This window comes from Struthio camelus, unplaced genomic scaffold (assembly GCF_040807025.1).
Source record: "Struthio camelus isolate bStrCam1 unplaced genomic scaffold, bStrCam1.hap1 HAP1_SCAFFOLD_274, whole genome shotgun sequence".
NCBI lineage: Eukaryota > Metazoa > Chordata > Aves > Struthioniformes > Struthionidae > Struthio > Struthio camelus.
In genome coordinates, this window is record NW_027182640.1 from 1 (window position 1) to 22094 (window position 22094).

At 80.5% G+C, this 22094-nt stretch overlaps 2 protein-coding genes and 2 long non-coding RNA genes across 7 annotated transcripts; 1 reads left to right on the forward strand and 3 right to left on the reverse strand.

Moving 5' to 3' along the window:
- The first annotated feature begins 12272 nt into the window (after nucleotides 1-12272).
- Nucleotides 12273-14483, forward strand: LOC138065047 (uncharacterized). Its single transcript, XR_011138215.1, has 2 exons — nucleotides 12273-12959; nucleotides 13805-14483. It is a non-coding gene; the product is annotated as an uncharacterized lncRNA (long non-coding RNA).
- LOC138065046 (uncharacterized) lies at nucleotides 13759-16258 on the reverse strand. The gene is made up of 2 exons (XR_011138214.1): nucleotides 15251-16258; nucleotides 13759-15049 (listed from the first exon to the last, which is right to left on the reverse strand). It is a non-coding gene; the product is annotated as an uncharacterized lncRNA (long non-coding RNA).
- Nucleotides 16259-16646: 388 nt separating this feature from the next.
- LOC138065048 (ferritin heavy chain A-like) lies at nucleotides 16647-18953 on the reverse strand. The gene is made up of 4 exons (XM_068929281.1): nucleotides 18517-18953; nucleotides 17554-17700; nucleotides 17352-17477; nucleotides 16647-16928 (listed from the first exon to the last, which is right to left on the reverse strand). The coding sequence occupies exons 1-4, from the start codon at nucleotides 18616-18618 to the stop codon at nucleotides 16752-16754; spliced, it is 552 nt and encodes a 183-aa protein (XP_068785382.1). The 5' UTR covers nucleotides 18619-18953; the 3' UTR covers nucleotides 16647-16751.
- Nucleotides 18954-20308: 1355 nt separating this feature from the next.
- LOC138065049 (apoptosis regulator BAX-like) lies at nucleotides 20309-22069 on the reverse strand. Of its 4 annotated transcripts, XM_068929282.1 has the most exons (7): nucleotides 21883-22035; nucleotides 21254-21305; nucleotides 21109-21174; nucleotides 20858-21031; nucleotides 20657-20789; nucleotides 20473-20571; nucleotides 20309-20402 (listed from the first exon to the last, which is right to left on the reverse strand). In XM_068929282.1, the coding sequence occupies exons 1-7, from the start codon at nucleotides 21929-21931 to the stop codon at nucleotides 20370-20372; spliced, it is 606 nt and encodes a 201-aa protein (XP_068785383.1). In that variant the 5' UTR covers nucleotides 21932-22035; the 3' UTR covers nucleotides 20309-20369. The 4 variants fall into 4 exon arrangements, with proteins under 4 accessions (XP_068785383.1, XP_068785385.1, XP_068785384.1 ...); XM_068929284.1 differs by lacking the exon at nucleotides 20657-20789 and having other exon boundaries at nucleotides 21883-22069; XM_068929283.1 differs by lacking the exon at nucleotides 20657-20789 and having other exon boundaries at nucleotides 20473-20656; nucleotides 21883-22069.
- Nucleotides 22070-22094: the final 25 nt, after the last annotated feature.

Sequence of the window (22094 nt, forward strand, 5' to 3'; positions counted from 1 at the left end):
GCCCTGGCGCGTCGGGGCGGGCCTCGCCGAGCTCGCCGCGGCCCGCGGCGGGCTCGGCGGGCTCGCCCCCGGCCGCCTCGGGGCCCTGGCGCGTCGACGCGGCCTCGCCGAGCTCGCCGTGGCCCGCGGCGGGCTCGGCGGGCTCGCCCCCGCCCGCCGGGCCCTGGCGCGTCGGCGCGGGCCTCGCCGAGCTCGCCGTGGCCCGCGGCGGGCTCGGCGGGCTCGCCCCCGCCCGCCGCGGGCCCTGGCGCGTCGGCGAGGGCCTCGCCGAGCTCGCGGCGGCCCGCGGCGGGCTCGGCGGGCTCGCCCCCGCCCGCCGCGGGCCCTGGCGCGTCGGCGCGGGCCTCGCCGAGCTCGCCGCGGCCCGCGGCGGGCTCGGCGGGCTCGCCCCCGCCCGCCCCGGGCCCTGGCGCGTCGGCGCGGGCCTCGCCGAGCTCGCCGCGGCCCGCGGCGGGCTCGGCGGGCTCGCCCCCGCCCGCCCCGGGCCCTGGCGCGTCGGCGCGGGCCTCGCCGAGCTCGCCGCGGCCCGCGGCGGGCTCGGCGGGCTCGCCCCCGCCCGCCCCGGGCCTGGCGCGTCGGCGCGGGCCTCGCCGAGCTCGCCGCGGCCCGCGGCGGGCTCGGCGGGCTCGCCCCCGCCCGCCCCGGGCCCTGGCGCGTCGGCGCGGGCCTCGCCGAGCTCGCCGCGGCCCGCGGCGGGCTCGGCGGGCCTCGCCGAGCTCGCCGCGGCCCGCGGCGGGCTCGGCGGGCTGGCCCCCGCCCGCCCCGGGCCCTGGCGCGTCGGCGCGGGCCTCGCCGAGCTCGCCGTGGCCCGCGCCGGGCTCGGCGGGCTCGCCCCCGCCCGCCCCGGGCCCTGGCGCGTCGGCGCGGGCCTCGCCGAGCTCGCCGTGGCCCGCGCCGGGCTCGGCGGGCTCGCCCCCGCCCGCCGCGGGCCCTGGCGCGTCAGGGCGGGCCTCGCCGAGCTCGCCGTGGCCCGCAGCGGGCTCGGCGGGCTCGCCCCCGCCCGCCGCGGGCCCTGGCGCGTCGGCGCGGGCCTCGCCGAGCTCGCCGTGGCCCGCGGCGGGCTCAGCGGGCTCGCCCCCGCCCGCCGCGGGCCCTGGCGCGTCGGGGCGGGCCTCGCCGAGCTCGCCGTGGCCCGCGGCGGGCTCGACGGGCTCGCCCCCGCCCGCCCCGGGCCCTGGCGCGTCGGCGCGGGCCTCGCCGAGCTCGCCGTGGCCCGCGGCGGGCTCGGCGGGCTCGCCCCCGCCCGCCGCGGGCCCTGGCGCGTCGGCGCGGGCCTCGCCGAGCTCGCCGTGGCCCGCGGCGGGCTCGGCGGGCTCGCCCCCGCCCGCCGCGGGCCCTGGCGCGTCGGCGCGGGCCTCGCCGAGTTCGCCGTGGCCCGCGGCGGGCTCGGCGGGCTCGCCCCCGCCCGCCGTGGGCCCTGGCGCGTCGGCGCGGGCCTCGCCGAGCTCGCCGTGGCCCGCGGCGGGCTCGGCGGGCTCGCCCCCGCCCGCCGCGGGCCCTGGCGCGTCGGCGCGGGCCTCGCCGAGCTCGCCGTGGCCCGCACCGGGCTCGGCGGGCTCGCCCCGCCCGCCGCGGGCCCTGGCGCGTCGGCGCGGGCCTCGCCGAGCTCGCCGTGGCCCGCGGCGGGCTCGGCGGGCTCGCCCCCGCCCGCCGCGGGCCCTGGCGCGTCGGCGCGGGCCTCGCCGAGCTCGCCGTGGCCCGCGGCGGGCTCGGCGGGCTCGCCCCCGCCCGCCCCGGGCCCTGGCGCGTCGGCGCGGGCCTCGCCGAGCTCGCCGTGGCCCGCGGCGGGCTCGGCGGGCTCGCCCCCGCCCGCCGCGGGCCCTGGCGCGTCGGCGCGGGCCTCGCCGAGCTCGCCGCGGCCCGCGGCGGGCTCGGCGGGCTCGCCTCCGCCCGCCCCGGGCCCTGGCGCGTCGGCGCGGGCCTCGCCGAGCTCGCCGTGGCCCGTGCCGGGCTCGGCGGGCTCGCCCCCGGCCACCGCGGGCCCTGGCGCGTCGGCGCGGGCCTCGCCGAGCTGGCCGTGGCCCGCGGCGGGCTCGGCGGGCTCGCCCCCGCCCGCCGCGGGCCCTGGCGCGTCGGCGAGGGCCTCGCCGAGCTCGCCGTGGCCCGCGGCGGGCTCGGCGGGCTCGCCCCCGCCCGCCCCGGGCCCTGGCGCGTCGGCGCGGGCCTCGCCGAGCTCGCCGTGGCCCGCGGCGGGCTCGGCGGGACTCGCCCCCGCCCGCCCCGGGCCCTGGCGCGTCGGCGCGGGCCTCGCCGAGCTCGCCGCGGCCCGCGGCGGGCTCGGCGGGCTCGCCCCCGCCCGCCGCGGGCCCTGGCGCGTCGGCGCGGGCCTCGCCGAGCTCGCCGCGGCCCGCGGCGGGCTCGGCGGGCTCGCCCCCGCCCGCCGCGGGCCCTGGCGCGTCGGCGCGGGCCTCGCCGAGCTCGCCGCGGCCCGCGGCGGGCTCGGAGGGCTCGCCCCCGCCCGCCGCGGGCCCTGGCGCGTCGGCGCGGGCCTCGCCGAGCTCGCCGCGGCCTGCGGCGGGCTCGGCGGGCTCGTCCCCGCCCGCCGCGGGCCCTGGCGCGTCGGCGCGGGCCTCGCCGAGCTCGCCGCGGCTGGCGGCGGGCTCGGCCGGCTCGCCCCCGCCCGTCCCGGGCCCTGGCGCGCCGGCGCGGGCCTCGCCGAGCTCGCCGCGGCCCGCGCCGGGCTCGGCGGGCTCGTCCCCGCCCGCCGCGGGCCCTGGCGCGTCGGCGCGGGCCTCGCCGAGCTCGCCGCGGCTGGCGGCGGGCTCGGCGGGCTCGCCCCCGCCCGTCCCGGGCCCTGGCGCGCCGGCGCGGGCCTCGCCGAGCTCGCCGCGGCCCGCGCCGGGCTCGGCGGTCTCGCCCCCGCCCGCCGCGGGCCCTGGCGCGTCGGCGCGGGCCTCGCCGAGCTCGCCGCGGCCCGCGCCGGGCTCGGCGGGCTCGCCCCCGCCCGCCGCGGGCCCTGGCGCGTCGGCGCGGGCCTCGCCGAGCTCGCCGCGGCCCGCGCCGGGCTCGGCGGGCTCGCCCCCGCCCGCCCCGGGCCCTGGCGCGTCGGCGCGGGCCTCGCCGAGCTCGCCGCGGCCCGCGGCGGGCTCGGCGGGCTCGCCCCCGCCCGCCCCGGGCCCTGGCGCGTCGGCGCAGGCCTCGCCGAGCTCGCCGCGGCCCGCGGCGGGCTCGGCGGGCTCGCCCCCGCCCGCCCCGGGCCCTGGCGCGTCGGCGCGGGCCTCGCCGAGCTCGCCGCGGCCCGCGCCGGGCTCGGCGGGCTCGCCCCCGCCCGCCCCGGGCCCTGGCGCGTCGGCGCGGGCCTCGCCGAGCTCGCCGTGGCCCGCGGCGGGCTCGGCGGGCTCGCCCCCGCCCGCCCCGGGCCCTGGCGCGTCGGCGCGGGCTTCGCCGAGCTCGCCGTGGCCCGCGCCGGGCTCGGCGGGCTCGCCCCCGCCCGCCCCGGGCCCTGGCGCGTCGGCGCGGGCCTCGCCGAGCTCGCCGCGGCCCGCGGCGGGCTCGGCGGGCTCGCCCCCGCCCGCCGCGGGCCCTGGCGCGTCGGCGCGGGCCTCGCCCGCCGCGGGCCCTGGCGCGTCGGCGCGGGCCTCGCCGAGCTCGCCGCGGCCCGCGGCGGGCTCGGCGGGCTCGCCCCCGCCCGCCCCGGGCCCTGGCGCGTCGGCGCGGGCCTCGCCGAGCTCGCCGTGGCCCGCGCCGGGCTCGGCGGGCTCGCCCCCGCCCGCCCCGGGCCCTGGCGCGTCGGCGCGGGCCTCGCCGAGCTCGCCGTGGCCCGCGCCGGGCTCGGCGGGCTCGCCCCCGCCCGCCGCGGGCCCCGGCGCGTCGGCGCGGGCCTCGCCGAGCTCGCCGCGGCCCGCGGCGGGCTCGGCGGGCTCGTCCACGCCCGCCCCGGGCCCTGGCGCGTCGGCGCGGGCCTCGCCGAGCTCGCCGCGGCCCGCGGCGGGCTCGGCGGGCTCGCCCCCGCCCGCCGCGGGCCCTGGCGCGTCGGCGCGGGCCTCGCCGAGCTCGCCGCGGCCCGCGGCGGGCTCGGCGGGCTCGCCCCCGCCCGCCCCGGGCCCTGGCGCGTCGGCGCGGGCCTCGCCGAGCTCGCCGTGGCCCGCGGCGGGCTCGGCGGGCTCGCCCCCGCCCGCCCCGGGCCCTGGCGCGTCGGCGCGGGCCTCGCCGAGCTCGCCGTGGCCCGCGCCGGGCTCGGCGGGCTCGCCCCCGCCCGCCCCGGGCCCTGGCGCGTCGGCGCGGGCCTCGCCGAGCTCGCCGTGGCCCGCGGCGGGCTCGGCGGGCTCCCCCCTGCCCGCCCCGGGCCCTGGCGCGTCGGCGCGGGCCTCGCCGAGCTCGCCGTGGCCCGCGGCGGGCTCGGCGGGCTCGCCCCCGCCCGCCCCGGGCCCTGGCGCGTCGGCGCGGGCCTCGCCGAGCTCGCCGCGGCCCGCGCCGGGCTCGGCGGGCTCGCCCCCGCCCGCCCCGGGCCCTGGCGCGTCGGCGCGGGCCTCGCCGAGCTCGCCGTGGCCCGCGGCGGGCTCGGCGGGCTCGCCCCCGCCCGTCCCGGGCCCTGGCGCGTCGGCGCGGGCCTCGCCGAGCTCGCCGTGGCCCGCGGCGGGTTCGGCGGGCTCACCCCCGCCTGCCGCGGGCCCTGGCGCGTCGGCGAGGGCCTCGCCGAGCTCGCCGTGGCCCGCGCCGGGCTCGGCGGGCTCGCCCCCGCCCGCCCCGGGCCCTGGCGCGTCGGCGCGGGCCTCGCCGAGCTCGCCGTGGCCCGCGGCGGGCTCGGCGGGCTCGCCCCCGCCCGCCCCGGGCCCTGGCGCGTCGGCGCGGGCCTCGCCGAGCTCGCCGTGGCCCGCGGCGGGCTCGGCGGGCTCGCCCCCGCCCGCCCCGGGCCCTGGCGCGTCGGCGCGGGCCTCGCCGAGCTCGCCGTGGCCCGCGGCGGGCTCGGCGGGCTCGCCCCCGCCCGCCGCGGGCCCTGGCGCGTCGGCGAGGGCCTCGCCGAGCTCGCCGTGGCCCGCGGCGGGCTCGGCGGGCTCGCCCCCGCCCGCCCCGGGCCCTGGCGCGTCGGCGCGGGCCTCGCCGAGCTCGCCGTGGCCCGCGGCGGGCTCGGCGGGCTCGCCCCCGCCCGCCGCGGGCCCTGGCGCGTCGGCGCGGGCCTCGCCGAGCTCGCCGTGGCCCGCGGCGGGCTCGGCGGGCTCGCCCCCGCCCGCCCCGGGCCCTGGCGCGTCGGCGCGGGCCTCGCCGAGCTCGCCGTGGCCCGCGGCGGGCTCGGCGGGCTCGCCCCCGCCCGCCCCGGGCCCTGGCGCGTCGGCGCGGGCCTCGCCGAGCTCGCCGTGGCCCGCGGCGGGCTCGGCGGGCTCGCCCCCGCCCGCCCCGGGCCCTGGCGCGTCGGCGCGGGCCTCGCCGAGCTCGCCGTGGCCCGCGGCGGGCTCGGCGGGCTCGCCCCCGCCCGCCGCGGGCCCTGGCGCGTCGGCGCGGGCCTCGCCGAGCTCGCCGTGGCCCGCGGCGGGCTCGGCGGGCTCGCCCCCGCCCGCCCCGGGCCCTGGCGCGTCGGCGCGGGCCTCGCCGAGCTCGCCGTGGCCCGCGGCGGGCTCGGCGGGCTCGCCCCCGCCCGCCCCGGGCCCTGGCGCGTCGGCGCGGGCCTCGCCGAGCTCGCCGTGGCCCGCGGCGGGCTCGGCGGGCTCCCCCCCGCCCGCCCCGGGCCCTGGCGCGTCGGCGCGGGCCTCGCCGAGCTCGCCGTGGCCCGCGGCGGGCTCGGCGGGCTCGCCCCCGCCCGCCGCGGGCCCTGGCGCGTCGGCGCGGGCCTCGCCGAGCTCGCCGTGGCCCGCGCCGGGCTCGGCGGGCTCGCCCCCGCCCGCCCCGGGCCCTGGCGCGTCGGCGCGGGCCTCGCCGAGCTCGCCGTGGCCCGCGGCGGGCTCGGCGGGCTCGCCCCCGCCCGCCCCGGGCCCTGGCGCGTCGGCGCGGGCCTCGCCGAGCTCGCCGTGGCCCGCGGCGGGCTCGGCGGGCTCGCCCCCGCCCGCCCCGGGCCCTGGCGCGTCGGCGCGGGCCTCGCCGAGCTCGCCGTGGCCCGCGGCGGGCTCGGCGGGCTCGCCCCCGCCCGCCCCGGGCCCTGGCGCGTCGGCGCGGGCCTCGCCGAGCTCGCCGTGGCCCGCGGCGGGCTCGGCGGGCTCGCCCCCGCCCGCCCCGGGCCCTGGCGCGTCGGCGCGGGCCTCGCCGAGCTCGCCGTGGCCCGCGGCGGGCTCGGCGGGCTCGCCCCCGCCCGCCCCGGGCCCTGGCGCGTCGGCGCGGGCCTCGCCGACCTCGCCGTGGCCCGCGGCGGGCTCGGCGGGCTCGCCCCCGCCCGCCCCGGGCCCTGGCGCGTCGGCGCGGGCCTCGCCGAGCTCGCCGTGGCCCGCGGCGGGCTCGGCGGGCTCGCCCCCGCCCGCCCCGGGCCCTGGCGCGTCGGCGCGGACCTCGCCGAGCTCGCCGTGGCCCGCGGCGGGCTCGGCGGGCTCGCCCCCGCCCGCCGCGGGCCCTGGCGCGTCGGCGCGGGCCTCGCCGAGCTCGCCGTGGCCCGCGGCGGGCTCGGCGGGCTCGCCCCCGCCCGCCCCGGGCCCTGGCGCGTCGGCGCGGGCCTCGCCGAGCTCGCCGTGGCCCGCGGCGGGCTCGGCGGGCTCGCCCCCGCCCGCCCCGGGCCCTGGCGCGTCGGCGCGGGCCTCGCCGAGCTCGCCGTGGCCCGCGGCGGGCTCGGCGGGCTCCCCCCTGCCCGCCCCGGGCCCTGGCGCGTCCGCGCGGGCCTCGCCGAGCTCGCCGTGGCCCGCGGCGGGCTCAGCGGGCTCGCCCCCGCCCGCCCCGGGCCCCGGCGCGTCGGCGCGGGCCTCGCCGAGCTCGCCGTGGCCCGCGGCGGGCTCGGCGGGCTCGCCCCCGCCCGCCCCGGGCCCCGGCGCGTCGGCGCGGGCCTCGCCGAGCTCGCCGTGGCCCGCGCCGGGCTCGGCGGGCTCGCCCCCGCCCGCCCCGGGCCCCGGCGCGTCGGCGCGGGCCTCGCCGAGCTCGCCGTGGCCCGCGGCGGGCTCGGCGGGCTCGCCCCCGCCCGCCCCGGGCCCTGGCGCGTCGGCGCGGGCCTCGCCGAGCTCGCCGTGGCCCGCGGCGGGCTCGGCGGGCTCGCCCCCGCCCGCCCCGGGCCCTGGCGCGTCGGCGCGGGCCTCGCCGAGCTCGCCGTGGCCCGCGGCGGGCTCGGCGGGCTCGCCCCCGCCCGCCCCGGGCCCTGGCGCGTCGGCGCGGGCCTCGCCGAGCTCGCCGTGGCCCGCGGCGGGCTCGGCGGGCTCGCCCCCGCCCGCCGCGGGCCCTGGCGCGTCGGCGCGGGCCTCGCCGAGCTCGCCGTGGCCCGCGGCGGGCTCGGCGGGCTCGCCCCCGCCCGCCCCGGGCCCTGGCGCGTCGGCGCGGGCCTCGCCGAGCTCGCCGCGGCCCGCGGCGGGCTCGGCGGGCTCGCCCCCGCCCGCCGCGGGCCCTGGCGCGTCGGCGCGGGCCTCGCCGAGCTCGCCGCGGCCCGCGGCGGGCTCGGCGGGCTCGCCCCCGCCCGCCCCGGGCCCTGGCGCGTCGGCGCGGGCCTCGCCGAGCTCGCCGCGGCCCGCGGCGGGCTCGGCGGGCTCGCCCCCGCCCACCCCGGGCCCTGGCGCGTCGGCGCGGGCCTCGCCGAGCTCGCCGTGGCCCGCGCCGGGCTCGGCGGGCTCGCCCCCGCCCGCCCCGGGCCCTGGCGCGTCGGCGCGGGCCTCGCCGAGCTCGCCGCGGCCCGCGCCGGGCTCGGCGGGCTCGCCCCCGCCCGCCCCGGGCCCTGGCGCGTCGGGGCGGGCCTCGCCGAGCTCGCCGCGGCCCGCGCCGGGCTCGGCGGGCTCGCCCCCGCCCGCCCCGGGCCCTGGCGCGTCGGCGCGGGCCTCGCCGAGCTCGCCGCGGCCCGCGCCGGGCTCGGCGGGCTCGCCCCCGCCCGCCCCGGGCCCTGGCGCGTCGGCGCGGGCCTCGCCGAGCTCGCCGTGGCCCGCGGCGGGCTCGGCGGGCTCGCCCCCGCCCGCCCCGGGCCCTGGCGCGTCGGCGCGGGCCTCGCCGAGCTCGCCGCGGCCCGCGGCGGGCTCGGCGGGCTCGCCCCCGCCCGCCGCGGGCCCTGGCGCGTCGGCGCGGGCCTCGCCCGCCCCGGGCCCTGGCGCGTCGGCGCGGGCCTCGCCGAGCTCGCCGCGGCCCGCGGCGGGCTCGGCGGGCTCGCCCCCGCCCGCCCCGGGCCCTGGCGCGTCGGCGCGGGCCTCGCCGAGCTCGCCGTGGCCCGCGCCGGGCTCGGCGGGCTCGCCCCCGCCCGCCCCGGGCCCTGGCGCGTCGGCGCGGGCCTCGCCGAGCTCGCCGTGGCCCGCGCCGGGCTCGGCGGGCTCGCCCCCGCCCGCCCCGGGCCCTGGCGCGTCGGCGCGGGCCTCGCCGAGCTCGCCGTGGCCCGCGGCGGGCTCGGCGGGCTCGCCCCCGCCCACCCCGGGCCCTGGCGCGTCGGCGCGGGCCTCGCCGAGCTCGCCGTGGCCCGCGCCGGGCTCGGCGGGCTCGCCCCCGCCCGCCCCGGGCCCTGGCGCGTCGGCGCGGGCCTCGCCGAGCTCGCCGTGGCCCGCGGCGGGCTCGGCGGGCTCGCCCCCGCCCGCCCCGGGCCCTGGCGCGTCGGCGAGGGCCTCGCCGAGCTCGCCGTGGCCCGCGGCGGGCTCGGCGGGCTCGCCCCCGCCCGCCCCGGGCCCTGGCGCGTCGGCGCGGGCCTCGCCGAGCTCGCCGTGGCCCGCGCCGGGCTCGGCGGGCTCGCCCCCGCCCGCCCCGGGCCCTGGCGCGTCGGCGCGGGCCTCGCCGAGCTCGCCGTGGCCCGCGGCGGGCTCGGCGGGCTCGCCCCCGCCCGCCCCGGGCCCTGGCGCGTCGGCGAGGGCCTCGCCGAGCTCGCCGTGGCCCGCGGCGGGCTCGGCGGGCTCGCCCCCGCCCGCCCCGGGCCCTGGCGCGTCGGCGCGGGCCTCGCCGAGCTCGCCGTGGCCCGCGGCGGGCTCGGCGGGCTCGCCCCCGCCCGCCCCGGGCCCTGGCGCGTCGGCGCGGGCTTCGCCGAGCTCGCCGTGGCCCGCGGCGGGCTCGGCGGGCTCCCCCCTGCCCGCCCCGGGCACTGGCGCGTCGGCGCGGGCCTCGCCGAGCTCGCCGTGGCCCGCGGCGGGCTCGGCGGGCTCGCCCCCGCCCGCCCCGGGCCCTGGCGCGTCGGCGCGGGCCTCGCCGAGCTCGCCGTGGCCCGCGGCGGGCTCGGCGGGCTCGCCCCCGCCCGCCCCGGGCCCTGGCGCGTCGGCGCGGGCCTCGCCGAGCTCGCCGTGGCCCGCGGCGGGCTCGGTGGGCTCGCCCCCGCCCGCCGCGGGCCCTGGCGCGTCGGCGAGGGCCTCGCCGAGCTCGCCGTGGCCCGCGGCGGGCTCGGCGGGCTCCCCCCCGCCCGCCCCGGGCCCTGGCGCGTCGGCGCGGGCCTCGCCGAGCTCGCCGTGGCCCGCGGCGGGCTCGGCGGGCTCCCCCCCGCCCGCCCCGGGCCCTGGCGCGTCGGCGCGGGCCTCGCCGAGCTCGCCGCGGCCCGCGGCGGGCTCGGCGGGCTCGCCCCCGCCCGCCCCGGGCCCTGGCGCGTCGGCGCGGGCCTCGCCGAGCTCGCCGCGGCCCGCGGCGGGCTCGGCGGGCTCGTCCACGCCCGCCCCGGGCCCTGGCGCGTCGGCGCGGGCCTCGCCGAGCTCGCCGCGGCCCGCGGCGGGCTCGGCGGGCTCGCCCCCGCCCGCCGCGGGCCCTGGCGCGTCGGCGCGGGCCTCGCCGAGCTCGCCGCGGCCCGCGGCGGGCTCGGCGGGCTCGCCCCCGCCCGCCGCGGGCCCTGGCGCGTCGGCGCGTGCCTCGCCGAGCTCGCCGTGGCCCGCGGCGGGCTCGGCGGGCTCGCCCCCGCCCGCCCCGGGCCCTGGCGCGTCGGCGCGGGCCTCGCCGAGCTCGCCGTGGCCCGCGGCGGGCTCGGCGGGCTCGCCCCCGCCCGCCCCGGGCCCTGGCGCGTCGGCGCGGGCCTCGCCGAGCTCGCCGCGGCCGGCGGCGGGCTCGGCGGGCTCGCCCCCGCCCGCCGCGGGCCCTGGCGCGTCGGCGCGGGCCTCGCCGAGCTCGCCGCGGCCCGCGGCGGGCTCGGCGGGCTCGCCCCCGCCCGCCCCGGGCCCTGGCGCGTCGGCGCGGGCCTCGCCGACCTCGCCGTGGCCCGCGGCGGGCTCGGCGGGCTCGCCCCCGCCCGCCCCGGGCCCTGGCGCGTCGGCGCGGGCCTCGCCGACCTCGCCGTGGCCCGCGGCGGGCTCGGCGGGCTCGCCCCCGCCCGCCCCGGGCCCTGGCGCGTCGGCGCGGGCCTCGCCGACCTCGCCGTGGCCCGCGGCGGGCTCGGCGGGCTCGCCCCCGCCCGCCCCGGGCCCTGGCGCGTCGGCGCGGGCCTCGCCGAGCTCGCCGTGGCCCGCGGCGGGCTCGGCGGGCTCGCCCCCGCCCGCCCCGGGCCCTGGCGCGTCGGCGCGGGCCTCGCCGACCTCGTCGTGGCCCGCGGCGGGCTCGGCGGGCTCGCCCCCGCCCGCCCCGGGCCCTGGCGCGTCGGCGCGGGCCTCGCCGAGCTCGCCGTGGCCCGCGGCGGGCTCGGCGGGCTCGCCCCCGCCCGCCGCGGGCCCTGGCGCGTCGGCGCGGGCCTCGCCGAGCTCGCCGTGGCCCGCGGCGGGCTCGGCGGGCTCGCCCCCGCCCGCCCCGGGCCCTGGCGCGTCGGCGCGGGCCTCGCCGAGCTCGCCGTGGCCCGCGGCGGGCTCGGCGGGCTCGCCCCCGCCCGCCCCGGGCCCTGGCGCGTCGGCGCGGGCCTCGCCGAGCTCGCCGTGGCCCGCGGCGGGCTCGGCGGGCTCGCCCCCGCCCGCCCCGGGCCCTGGCGCGTCGGCGCGGGCCTCGCCGAGCTCGCCGTGGCCCGCGGCGGGCTCGGCGGGCTCGCCCCCGCCCGCCCCGGGCCCTGGCGCGTCGGCGCGGGCCTCGCCGAGCTCGCCGTGGCCCGCGGCGGGCTCGGCGGGCTCCCCCCTGCCCGCCCCGGGCCCTGGCGCGTCGGCGCGGGCCTCACCGAGCTTGCCCCCGCCCGCCACGAGCCCTGGCGCCTCATGCTCCACTTTCCCTCATGCTGCAAAACAGGATAGCTCTGTGCCATCGCCTCCCAGCACTGCCACTCCTCAGGTCCTGCTTAACTGGTACCAAGCCTGAGCAAAGCCATGACTGCCAGGAGCCCCCGCAGCCCTTCACACGCTCTCTGCCCTCCCCATTGCCAACAGGGACAGCCCCAGCCCCTTGGGGACCACCTGCCTGGTCACATCAGAGATGGAAAACACTTTCTGCCCTGTACCAGGGAAATACAAGGAAACTCCAGTGTCCATGATGATGTATGGGGACTCTCCTGTGAGCGGACACGTTCAGTAAGGAACAGACACACCGGGCCACTGCTGCACAGCTGAGAGAGCACAGGCACCTGGAAGTACAGCTCCTGGCCTGCCACTGACCACAACGTGGCCACCTGGTGGGACTGCTGTCGACAGACAACTGCACCTGTCGCTCTCAATAGGCACAAAAAGGTCTCCCAGTACTCCAGCATGGGAAAGCAACACCTCCCAGCATGCTGAGAGAAGCAGCATGGCCGCCCGGAAGCCTCGTGCCGGAAGACTACTGCTCCCGGAGGCCGCGCGAAGCAGCATGGCCGCCGCCCGGAAGCCCCGTGCCGGAAGACTACTGCTCCCGGCAGGCCGCGCGAAGCAGCATGGCCGCCGCCCGAAGCCCCGTGCCGGAAGACTACTGCTCCCGGCAGGCCGCGCGAAGCAGCATGGCCGCCGCCCGAAGCCCCGTGCCGGAAGACTACTGCTCCCGGCAGGCCGCGCAGAACAACATGGCCGCCGCCCGGAAGCCTCGTGCCGGAAGACTACTGCTCCCGGCAGGCCGCGCAGAACAACATGGCCGCCGCCCGGAAGCCCCGTGCCGGAAGACTACTGCTCCCGGCAGGCCGCGCGAAGCAGCATGGCCGCCGCCCGGAAGCCCCGTGCCGGAAGACTACTGCTCCCGGCAGGCCGCGCGAAGCAGCATGGCCGCCGCCCGGAAGCCCCGTGCCGGAAGACTACTGCTCCCGGCAGGCCGCGCGAAGCAGCATGGCCGCCGCCCGGAAGCCCCGTGCCGGAAGACTACTGCTCCCGGCAGGCCGCGGGCGGCTGCGCTAGGTGAAGTTTGACCCTGTGGCGATTCCGTTACGCCCCAACACCCCCTCCCCCAGCCCCGCCCGAGAACCGGAAGCCGCCGCGATCCCCGTCACCGGCCCGGGGCTCCCCCGACGCCGCCGCGACCGGCTCCGGCCCAGGCCCGACTCTGCCCCCGCCCTCACCGCGACCCTCCCCCGGGCTCCCCTGGGACCCTTCCCCCCCCCCCGGCACGGTCCCGCTCTGATCCAGGACCCTCCGCGCTACCCCGGCCGCGCAGTAAACCCCCAGCCCCGGTGCAGCCCCCCCGCCCCGTCCTCCCCCCCCAGCCCCGGCGCCCCCCCGTCCTCACCACCTCCCCGGCCCCGGTGCTCCGCTCGTCCCCACCGCCCCGGTGCGGTTTCCCCCGGCCCGGGGCGCCCCGGTTGTGCCGCGTTGCCCAGGACGCTCCCGTCCGCCGGGACCCCCGAGCGCGGACCCCCCCCCCGGCCCCGCTCACCTCCCCCGCGGTGCGGCCGCAGCGCCGGTCCCGGCGGGCGGTGCTCAGCGGCGGCTCCGTTGTCCCAGACCGGCCCCTGCGCGAGCTTCCTCCCGACTGCGGCCCCAGCCCCGGCGCGTGCCTGCCGCGGCCATCGGTGCCCCCAGCCCCACCTGGGGCTTGTTCCAGCCCCCGGGCCCACAGCTGCAGCCCCTCCGGAACCAGGGGCAGGGAATTGCCCTCAGCCCCATCAGGCACAGCTGGGCTGCCAGGGCAGCAGAGGCACCCCAGCGCCTCAGGTGCTGGCTGAAAGCTCAAGGGAGAGCCCTGGGGGTACAGAGAGGAAAAGGGAGTACTCAGGGGACGAGAGGAAAAAAGGGAGAGCTCGGGCTCAACAAAAATTAAAAAAGACAATTATCAGGCGATGAGCAAACAGAGTGACTCTGGGGGCACCAAAAGGCAAAGGCAGGGCCCTGGGGCACACCAAAAAGCACCCAGAAAGCTCCTGGACAGGGGAGAAAGCTCAGCAGAGACCTTTGTGGCGTGCAGCAAAACAAACACAGGGCCCCAGGGCACACCAAAAGGCACGCAGAGGGTTGGGGGCACCACAAAACGTGAATTGAGGGGTCCTGAGGGCATCAGAGGGCAAACCAAAATTCAAGTGAAGGGCCTTAGTGCACACTGAAGAGGCCAGAAGGCACGTCAGAGGGCTCAATGTGCCTGACGGGAAGGTGCCTGCAGGCTCCCCGTCCCCACAGAAACTCCGTCTCCCAGCACCAGGCACACAGGCCCCAGCCCCAGCCACGGGAGGGACATCACAGGGTGCTGAGAGAAAACCCAGGAGCAGTCTGGGGACCTCACACAGCCCTGGGGGGCCCTGGCTGCCCCCAGGGTGATGGGAAACACCACCAAGAGCCCCGAGGGTCCAGGCAACGCAAGGGAAATTCCCCGTAGCCCTGTGAACAGCACTGGGTTCCTTGGGAACCGCAAGGACTCCAAAGTACAAGGGACTTGGGGACCAGCTCCCAACCCCAGACGCAACGTGCAGCCTCCTCCCCGGGCATCGTTTTTAGCCAAAGCGACAGCAGGAACCACAGATACGTGTGCAAAGAATAAAGCAACTGTTTATTGTTTTACTGCACAGAAACACCTGGGAGGGAGTCTGCCATGGAGCTCGGTGCCAGCATGCTTCTCCTTACCCTGTGACACCTGAAGAGTCGTCACCGCACCAGCGTTCGTCGGTCCGTGAGGAAGGCTCAGCTCCTGCTGCTGCCCTTGACGCGGCAGGTGTCTGAGTGGCCGACAGCCCCCCCCCTCGGCTTTTCCCTTCAGGGATAGGATTCAGCTCTGACAGGGGAGAGGATCTTTGATCTCTGATCCTGCCCGTCTGATCACTTCTGCCCTACCCCAGACTAGAGCCCTGCAAGACACTTTCACAGCTCTCACCTCATCACATCGCCGCTCTCAGTGCGATGGGCCTGCGCCGTACCAATCCAGACCTCAGGTCAGTGCACAGAGCTGAACGCTGGGTGCAGGGGAAGGTTAGGAACCCCAAAGGAGGGTTTGCAGCCTGCTGCTCAGGCTTCAGGGCTTTCAGTTTATTACCTAAGGATTCAGCCCTTGTCATTTATCAGTAAGGCGTAAGCCCTGAACCCTAAGTGACAAACTGCAAATCTTGGAACCCAAGCGGTTGCCAAGATTTTAAAATTTACGGATGAGGTTGGATTTTAGATCCTGCACCCTGATCCCTAAGTGAGCAAACTGTAAATGCTGACCGATAAAGACTGAGCCCCACAACATAAAGTAATAAACCATAACCCCGACTGACAGACCCTGAACAACAAACTAAACAATAAACCTTAAAATGCCAAACCCTCAGTTTTAAGCAAGAAACACCAGAGCACACGTAAGCGTGAGAACAGTAAAGAGAAGCCAAAGAATTTTTGCCTACAGCTTAAGAAGTTTACCCTTCATTTAGAAGGGCAGCAGAACAGGAAGACACGCACCAGAATCATGTTGCAGTTGCTGTTTACAGGCTTGGTTTTAGCCACCGTCAGCATGTGCAAGACTCGCTCCACGGGATTGCACTAAGCTGCACGTCCACTGAACCCACCTGAAACATTGCAAGCGCTAACTCATCTCCATCACCGACAATTAATATTTTTGGGCTCCTCAGCTCCATGGGCAAACATCCACAGCCAGTGACAGCAGTAAGCACCAGGGGACAACCGCCTTCCACCTCCCAGCCCTGCACACACACAGTGCAGCCCCAGGACTTAGCTGCGTCCACGCTGCAAGTCAGAGCTCGTCCTCCACGGCCAGCCGCAGATCTCCGCAGAGCTCCCAGCCGTGACACCGCTCCTTCGACCGCCAGACCACACTTCAGCACCTGCCAAGAGGCCAGGCAACTGCACAGCCCTCCTAGGACTACCCCCTAGTCCAAGGCCCATAATTATTCCCCCAGCTATGACTGACTGCAGGCCGGCGAGGGCGGGGGCGGCCGCAGTCCTGGGCTGTGGACACCGGAGGGCAGCAGGGAGCACAGGGGCCCCCAGTGCGCATGCGGGCGCCTCACCGGGGCAGGACTGACCTGTCCACACCGCGGGCAGCAGGGAGCGATCTGGAACAACTGCGCATGCGCGCACCCTCCGCCTGCAGAACTGCTACGTCGGCACTGGAGGGCAGCAGGAGCACGGTTAAGCCTAGTGCGCACGTGCACCCCCACTGAGTGCATCACTGCGTGTCTGACACGCGAGGGCAGCGGGGAGCATGTGGAAAGACTACGCATGCGCGCCTCTGCGTGGTGCAGTGCTGCCGCTTCGACACTCGAGGGCAGCGGTGATCACTGCGGGGAAACTGCGCGTGCGCGCTACCGCTTAGTGCAGTACTGCCTTCTCCGCACGCGAGGGCAGCAGTGAGCACAGCGAAACCGAGTGCGCAAGCGCGCGGCCCCTTGGCGCAATACTTCCTTCTTGACAGCCGGGGGCAGCAGTGAGCACGGCGGAACGGCCGCGCAGGCGCACTCCCGCTAGGTGCAGTACCGCGTTGTCGGCACGGGAGGGCAGCGGTGAACTCGGCGGAACCCAGCGCGCATGCGCATGCCGCTGCCTGCAATACTGCATCCTCGACAGGCGAGGGCAGCAGTGCGCACTGTGGACACTTGCGCATGCGCGGCTGCGGCGGGGCCGGGGGTCTCGGCGAGGGCCCCGCGGCGGGAGGAGGCAGCAGCCGCTCCCGCTCCCGCTCCCGCCGGGAGAGGCCCCCGCGCAGGCCCCGGCCTGCGCCAACGGCTGGCTCACATCGCCCCTCGCCCCGGGCAGGGGCCTCCCCCGCCGCCGCCGCCATGCTCCTCCCGGGCACCGCGCATGCGCTGCACGCCAAGGGGCGGGGCTGCGCCGAGACAGGGCGCATGCGCCCCCCGTGATCCCTCAGCCCCCCCCCCCCCCCGCGCATTTTTGCTGTGTCAGGGTTGCGGGTGCTGAGTCACTGCGCTGGGCCGGGGCACTGCCCCCCCCCCAACACCCCTCCCCACCGCCCCCGATACCCCGACACCCCACTGCCCCCCCAACACCCCTCCCCACCGCCCCCGATACCCCGACACCCCTCCCCACCACTGATACCCCGACACCCCACTGCCCCCCCAACACCCAACACCCCTCCCCACCACTGATACCCCGACACCCCACTGCCCCCCCGACACCCAACACCCCTCCCCACCGCCCCCGCTGCCCCACCCACCACCCCTCGACAGCCCTGACACCCCTCCCACCAGCCCCCCACCTCCTCCCCCACCATCCCCTGACACCCCCCCCACCCCCCCAGACCCCTCCGGCCCTGAGGCCAGTGCGGGGTGGGGGGGATTCGGCTCCCCTGGAGCTCCCCCCCCCCGGGAGCAGCGAGGGGCCCGATGCAGGGTGGTGGGGTGCTGCCCCCCGTCGTGCCCCCCACCCCCTCGCCCCCCACCACGGCAGCCAGAGGCAGAGGGCTGGGGCAGGACGGACCCTTTATTGGCGTCGTGCCGGGGCGGATGCCCCGACAGGCTGGCCCCCTTGGACGGGGCAGGGGTTGCAGGGTCCGGGGGGGGCCGGAGCTCAGCTGCGCTCCTCCAGGCTCAGGCGGTCGAAGAGGTACTCGCCGAGCCCCCCCGCGGCTCCCGCCGGCCCCCCGGCGCCCACTGCCAGGCGCCGCAGGTTGGTGGCGTGGTCTCCCAGCGCCTTGATGGCCTTGACCTGCTCGTCCAGGTAGTGGGACTCGAGGAAGTCGCAGAGCTGCAGGACACCGGGGGGTGTCAGCGAGACAGGGTGCCGGCGGGGCGGGGAGCAGGCTGGGTGTCCCCGGCAGCTGCCAGAGGGGCCCCCACGACGGGGAAGAGACCCCCCCCCCCACGGGGCAGGGACCCCCATGAAAGGGGAAGGAACACCATGATGCGATAAGGAGCTCACGACGGGACGGGGACGGGACGGGGACCCCCAGAGAAGGGGACGGGGATGCGATGATGCGTAAGGGACCCTACGACAGGGACCCCCACAATGGGAAGGGGACCCCCACGATGGGAACAAGGACCCCCCCACACACACAACATGATAAGGAGCCCCTGATAGAGCAAGGGGGTAACAGGGTGGTGCCGGGGACAGGGACCCCCACGGAAGGGAAGGGGACCCCACAGCGGGGAGGGGGCCGGGCTCACTCACGTGCGGGTCGCCCTTCTCCGTGGCCAGGCGGTGCAGGTCCAGCAGCGCCTGGTTCACCGACTTCTCCAGCTGCAGGGCCGCCTCCACCGCCTCCAGGGCCGAGCCCCAGGCGTCGCGCTCCGGCTTCTGCGGCCAGGAGGGCGTCAGGGCGGCCCCAGGCAGCCGACCGCCCCGCGCCCCGCGCCCCCGGCCCGGCGCCCACCTTGACGTCCTGCAGCAGCACGCGCCCGCCGCGGCGGGTCTGGAAGCGCAGCAGCTTCTCGCCGTGCTCCCGCTCCTCGTGCGACTGCGCCAGGAAGAACCGGGCCACGCGGGGCAGCGCCACGTCGTCCCGCTCGAAGTAGGAGGACTGCGGGGGGGGGGGGGGGGCGGTGTCGGGGCAGGGGGCAGGGGGCTGGGCCCGCACCGCCTGCCCCGGGACCCCAGCCCCCCCCCCCCACCCGGGACCCCTCCCCAGCCCCACACCCCCTAACGTGGGACCCCTCCCCAGCCCCATACCCCCGGGACCCCTCCCCAGCCCCACACCCCCCCCAACACGGGACTCCTCCCCAGCCCCCCCCCACCCGGGACCCCTCCCAGCCCCCCCAGGACCCCTCCCCAGCCCCACACCCCCCCCAACGCGGGACTCCTCCCCAGCCCTCCCTCCCCGGGACCCCTCCCCAGCCCCACACCCCCCCAACGCGGGACCCCTCCCCAGCCCCACCCCCCCCCCAACGCGGGACCCCTCCCCAGCCCCACACCCCCCTCAACGCGGGACCCCTCCCCAGCCCCCCCCCACCCGGGACCCCTCCCCAGCCCCACACCCCCCTCAACGCGGGACCCCTCCCCAGCCCCCCCCCACCCGGGACCCCTCCCCAGCCCCACACCCCCCCCAACGCGGGACCCCTCCCCAGCCCCCCCCCACCCGGGACCCCTCCCCAGCCCCACACCCCCCTCAACGCGGGACCCCTCCCCAGCCCCACACCCCCCCCAAAGCGGGACCCCTCCCCAGCCCCACACCCCCCCGGGACCCCTCCCCAGCCCCACACCCCCCCCAACGCGGGACCCCTCCCCAGCCCCCCCCTTATCTCGTCCTCGCAGCACCCAGCCCCGCCCTGCCCAGGGCAGGGGGCGGCAGCGGCCCCGGACGCCTGGGCCCCCGGACGCCTGGGCCCCCGGGCCTCACCATGCTCAGGTAGACGTAGGAGGCGTGCAGCTCCATGTTGGCCATGCGGTTGACGGCGGCCTCGCAGTCGCGGTGGTAGTTCTGGCGCACCTGGGAGTCCATGGCGGCGGGTCGGGCCGGGCCGGGCCGGGCGGAGCCGAGCGGAGCGGAGCGGACGGGTCGGGTCGGGTCGGAGCCGAGCGGGTCGGGTCGGAGCGGGTCGGGTCGGGTCGGGTCGGGTCGGGGCCGCAGCGGAGCCGGTTCCGTTCAAGCACTGTTGAAGCAAGAACGCGGCTCTGCGGGCACAAAGCCCCGCGGGCGCTTTTCTACCCGGCCGCCGTGGGCGGGGAAAAGGGCCCAGGCGTCCGGGCGCCTTGCCCTCCCCCAGCCAGGCAGGGGCCCAGGCGTCCGGGCGGGGCAGCCTTGTCCTTTGCCCCTGTTTGTCACGCGGCCGAGTCAGCATGACTGGGCGCCGGGGGGGTGCGGGGGGGGGCTCCGCGCTTGGACCGGGGCCGGGGGGTCCCGGTGCAGCCCGGCGCTTGGGGGGGGGGGGGGATGGTGCAGCACAGGGGGGTCCCAGTGCAGCCCAGCGCTGGGAGGGGGGGATGGTGCAGCACAGGGGGGGTCCCAGTGCAGCCCGGCGCTGGGGGGGTCCCGGTGCAGCACAGGGGGGGTCCCAGTGCAGCCCAGCGCTGGGAGGGGGGGATGGTGCAGCACAGGGGGGGTCCCAGTGCAGCCCAGCGCTGGGAGGGGGGGATGGTGCAGCACAGGGGGGTCCCAGTGCAGCCCAGCGCTGGGAGGGGGGGATGGTGCAGCACAGGGGGGTCCCAGTGCAGCCCAGCGCTGGGAGGGGGGGATGGTGCAGCACAGGGGGGGTCCCAGTGCAGCCCGGCGCTGGGGGGGTCCCGGTGCAGCACAGGGGGGGTCTCAGTGCAGCCCAGCCCTGGGAGGGGGGATGCAGCACAGGGGGGTCCCAGTGCAGCCCGGCACTGGGGGGGTCCCAGTGCAGCACAGGGGGTCCCGGTGCAGCCCGGCGCTGGGGGGGGGGATGCAGCACAGGGGGGTCCCAGTGCAGCCCGGCGCTGGGGGGGTCCCAGTGCAGCACAGGGGGTCCCAGTGCAGCCCGGCGCTGGGGGGGTCCCAGTGCAGCCCGGTGCTGGGGGGGTCCCGGTGCAGCACAGGGGGGTCCCAGTGCAGCCCAGCGCTGGGGGGGGGTCCCGGTGCAGCACAGGGGGTCCCAGTGCAGCCCAGCGCTTGGGGGGGGGGGGTGCAGCACAGGGGGGTCCCAGTGCAGCCCGGCGCTGGGGGGGGGTCCTGGTGCAGCACAGGGGGTCCCAGTGCAGCCCAGTACAACCCAGGGGGGTCCCAGTGCAGCCCGGTGCTTGGGGGTGGGTGCAGCCCAGGGGGTCCCGGTGCAGCCCAGTACAACCCAGGGAGTCCCAGTACAGCCCAGTACAACCCAGGGAGTCCCAGTACAGCCCAGTACAAGCTGGGGGGGTCCCAGTGCAGCCCAGCGCTGGGGGGGGTCCCAGGCTCTGCTTCAGCCACACAAACAGCCCAGCCCAGGTTGGGGCAGGTAAAAGCTGCAGCCAGGCTGGGGGGGCCGGGGGGCTGTGACCGCTGGTGAACCCCAGAGCAGGGTTCAATGAACGGGGGGGGGCCCGGAGGGGCTGATTCAGCTCCAGGGCCCCGAAAGAGGAACTCGGCCGGGGAAAGCTGCTGAGTCGGGAGGCTGCCGGGGGGGGGGCTCTGCCGGGCTCGGGGGTGTCCTTGGCGACGCAGGCGCCCCGTGCCCCCACAGAGACCCTTCACGCAGCTTCTCCGTCTCTTTTATTTCTCAGGGCTCCCCAGACCCCCGCACGCGGGAGCTGCCTCTACTCCGGGGGGCTGTAGCCGAGGAAGGAGCCCTGCGGGGAGACGGGGGGTGAGCGCAGGGCGGCCCCGGCGCGGCGGCCCCGGCCCGGTCGCCCCACTCACCCAGCCGCCCTGGCGCTGCACCCAGGCCGCCAGGCGCTGCTCCAGGAAGGCCACGGCCCAGTCGAGCACCGTCTGGAGCGGGTCGGAGCGGTCCAGCGCCTGCGGGCAGCCGGCGTCCAGGGTCGCACCACACCGGGCGCCCGGGGCCCCGCTCGCCCCCCCGGACCGCGGCGCCCGCTCCCACCTGCAGCACGACCCGGTAGGTGAAGTAGAAGAAGACGACGACGCGGCCCCAGTTGACGCCGCTCTGGAAAAGCTGCTCCGAGACCTCGGCCAGGGCGGGCAGGGCTGGGCGCCCGGCCAGGGCCCCCACCAGGCTGGGGGGCACGAGAGGGGTCAGGGCGGCCGGGGGTGGCCGGGGGCGGCCGGGGCGCCCAGCTCTCACCTGTCCAACTCGGGGTCCCGGCTCAGGCGGGCCCAGACGCGGAGCGCGGCCTCCCGCAGCGAGGCCACGACCGGCCCGTCCGCGGCGTCCGCAGCCTCCTCCGCCTCCCCCAGCTCCGCCGGCGGCACCGGCCGGGGCGGCCCCGGGGCCCCCTGCAGCAGGGAGCGGATGAACCTGCGGGCGGCAGCGAACGGTCGAGGGGGGCCCGTCCCCGCTGCCCCCGCAGCAGGGGGGCCCCGATCCCCACTCACCCCCGCAGCAGGGCGGCCCCGATCCGCACGATGCTGGAGATGCTCTCGGCATGGGAGCGGATGAACCTGCGGGCGGCGGCAAAGGGTCGAGGGGGCCCCGCTCCCCACTCGCCCCCTGGGGCGGGGGGCCCCGATCCCCACTCACCCCTGCACCAGGGTGGCCCCGATCTGCGTGACACTGGAGACGCTCTCGGCTCCTGGGGGGACAAAAAGGGGGAGGGAGCAGGGCCCGGGCACCAGAGCCCCCCGCAGAGCACCCGAGCCGCAGACGAGGGACCCCGGCGTCCAGGGTGCCCCCCCCCGAGCCGCGGAGGAGGGACCCCGGCGTCCGGGGTGCTTCCCCCCCACCGAGCCGCGGAGGAGGGACCCCGGCGTCCGAGGTGCCCCCCCCCCGAGCCGCGGAGGAGGGACCTCGGCGTCCGAGGTGCCCCCCCCCCACCGAGCCGCGGAGGAGGGACCCCGGCGTCCGGGGTGCTTCCCCCCCCCGAGCCGCGGAGGAGGGACCCCGGCGTCCGGGGTGCCCCCCCCCCGAGCCGCGGAGGAGGGACCCCGGCGTCCGGGGTGCTTCCCCCCCCCGAGCCGCGGAGGAGGGACCCCGGCGTCCGGGGTGCTTCCCCCCCCCGAGCCGCGGAGGAGGGACCCCGGCGTCCGGGGCGCCCCCCCCCCCCGAGCCGCGGAGGAGGGACCCCGGCGTCCGGGGCGCCCCCCCCGGCAGAACCGCGGAAGTGAAACGAAAGCGAAAGTGGCCGGTTCTGGCCCCCCCCCCCCCGGTACCTGCCCCCCCCGCAGCCTCCAGGACGCCCCCCGCTCCCTGCCCCTCCATCCGGGCCCGGGGCCCGCGGCTGCGCTGGGAGCCGGTCCCGGACGCCTGGGCTCGCCGGTCCCGGACGCCTGGGCTCGCCGGCAGCAGGGGTGGAGCCGGGCGGCGACACTCCCCCAGGCGCCCCGAGGGCCGGGGTTTGGGGGGGGGCGCGACCCCCACCCAC

Coding starts and splice junctions, on each gene's coding strand:
- LOC138065048 (XM_068929281.1), bottom strand. CDS start 18,618: ATGGACTCCCAGGTGCGCCAGAACTACCACCGCGACTGCGAGGCCGCC. Junction 17,478..17,553: donor TGCTGCTGCAGGACGTCAAG/GTGGGCGCCGGG, acceptor TCCTGGCCGCAG/AAGCCGGAGCGCGACGCCTG. Junction 16,929..17,351: donor CGGAGAAGGGCGACCCGCAC/GTGAGTGAGCCC, acceptor GGTGTCCTGCAG/CTCTGCGACTTCCTCGAGTC.
- LOC138065049 (XM_068929282.1), bottom strand. CDS start 21,931: ATGGAGGGGCAGGGAGCGGGGGGCGTCCTGGAGGCTGCGGGGGGGGCA. Junction 21,032..21,108: donor GGGGCCGCCCTGCTGCGGGG/GTGAGTGGGGAT, acceptor TGCCGCCCGCAG/GTTCATCCGCTCCCTGCTGC. Junction 20,572..20,656: donor CCTACCGGGTCGTGCTGCAG/GTGGGAGCGGGC, acceptor GGCTGCCCGCAG/GCGCTGGACCGCTCCGACCC.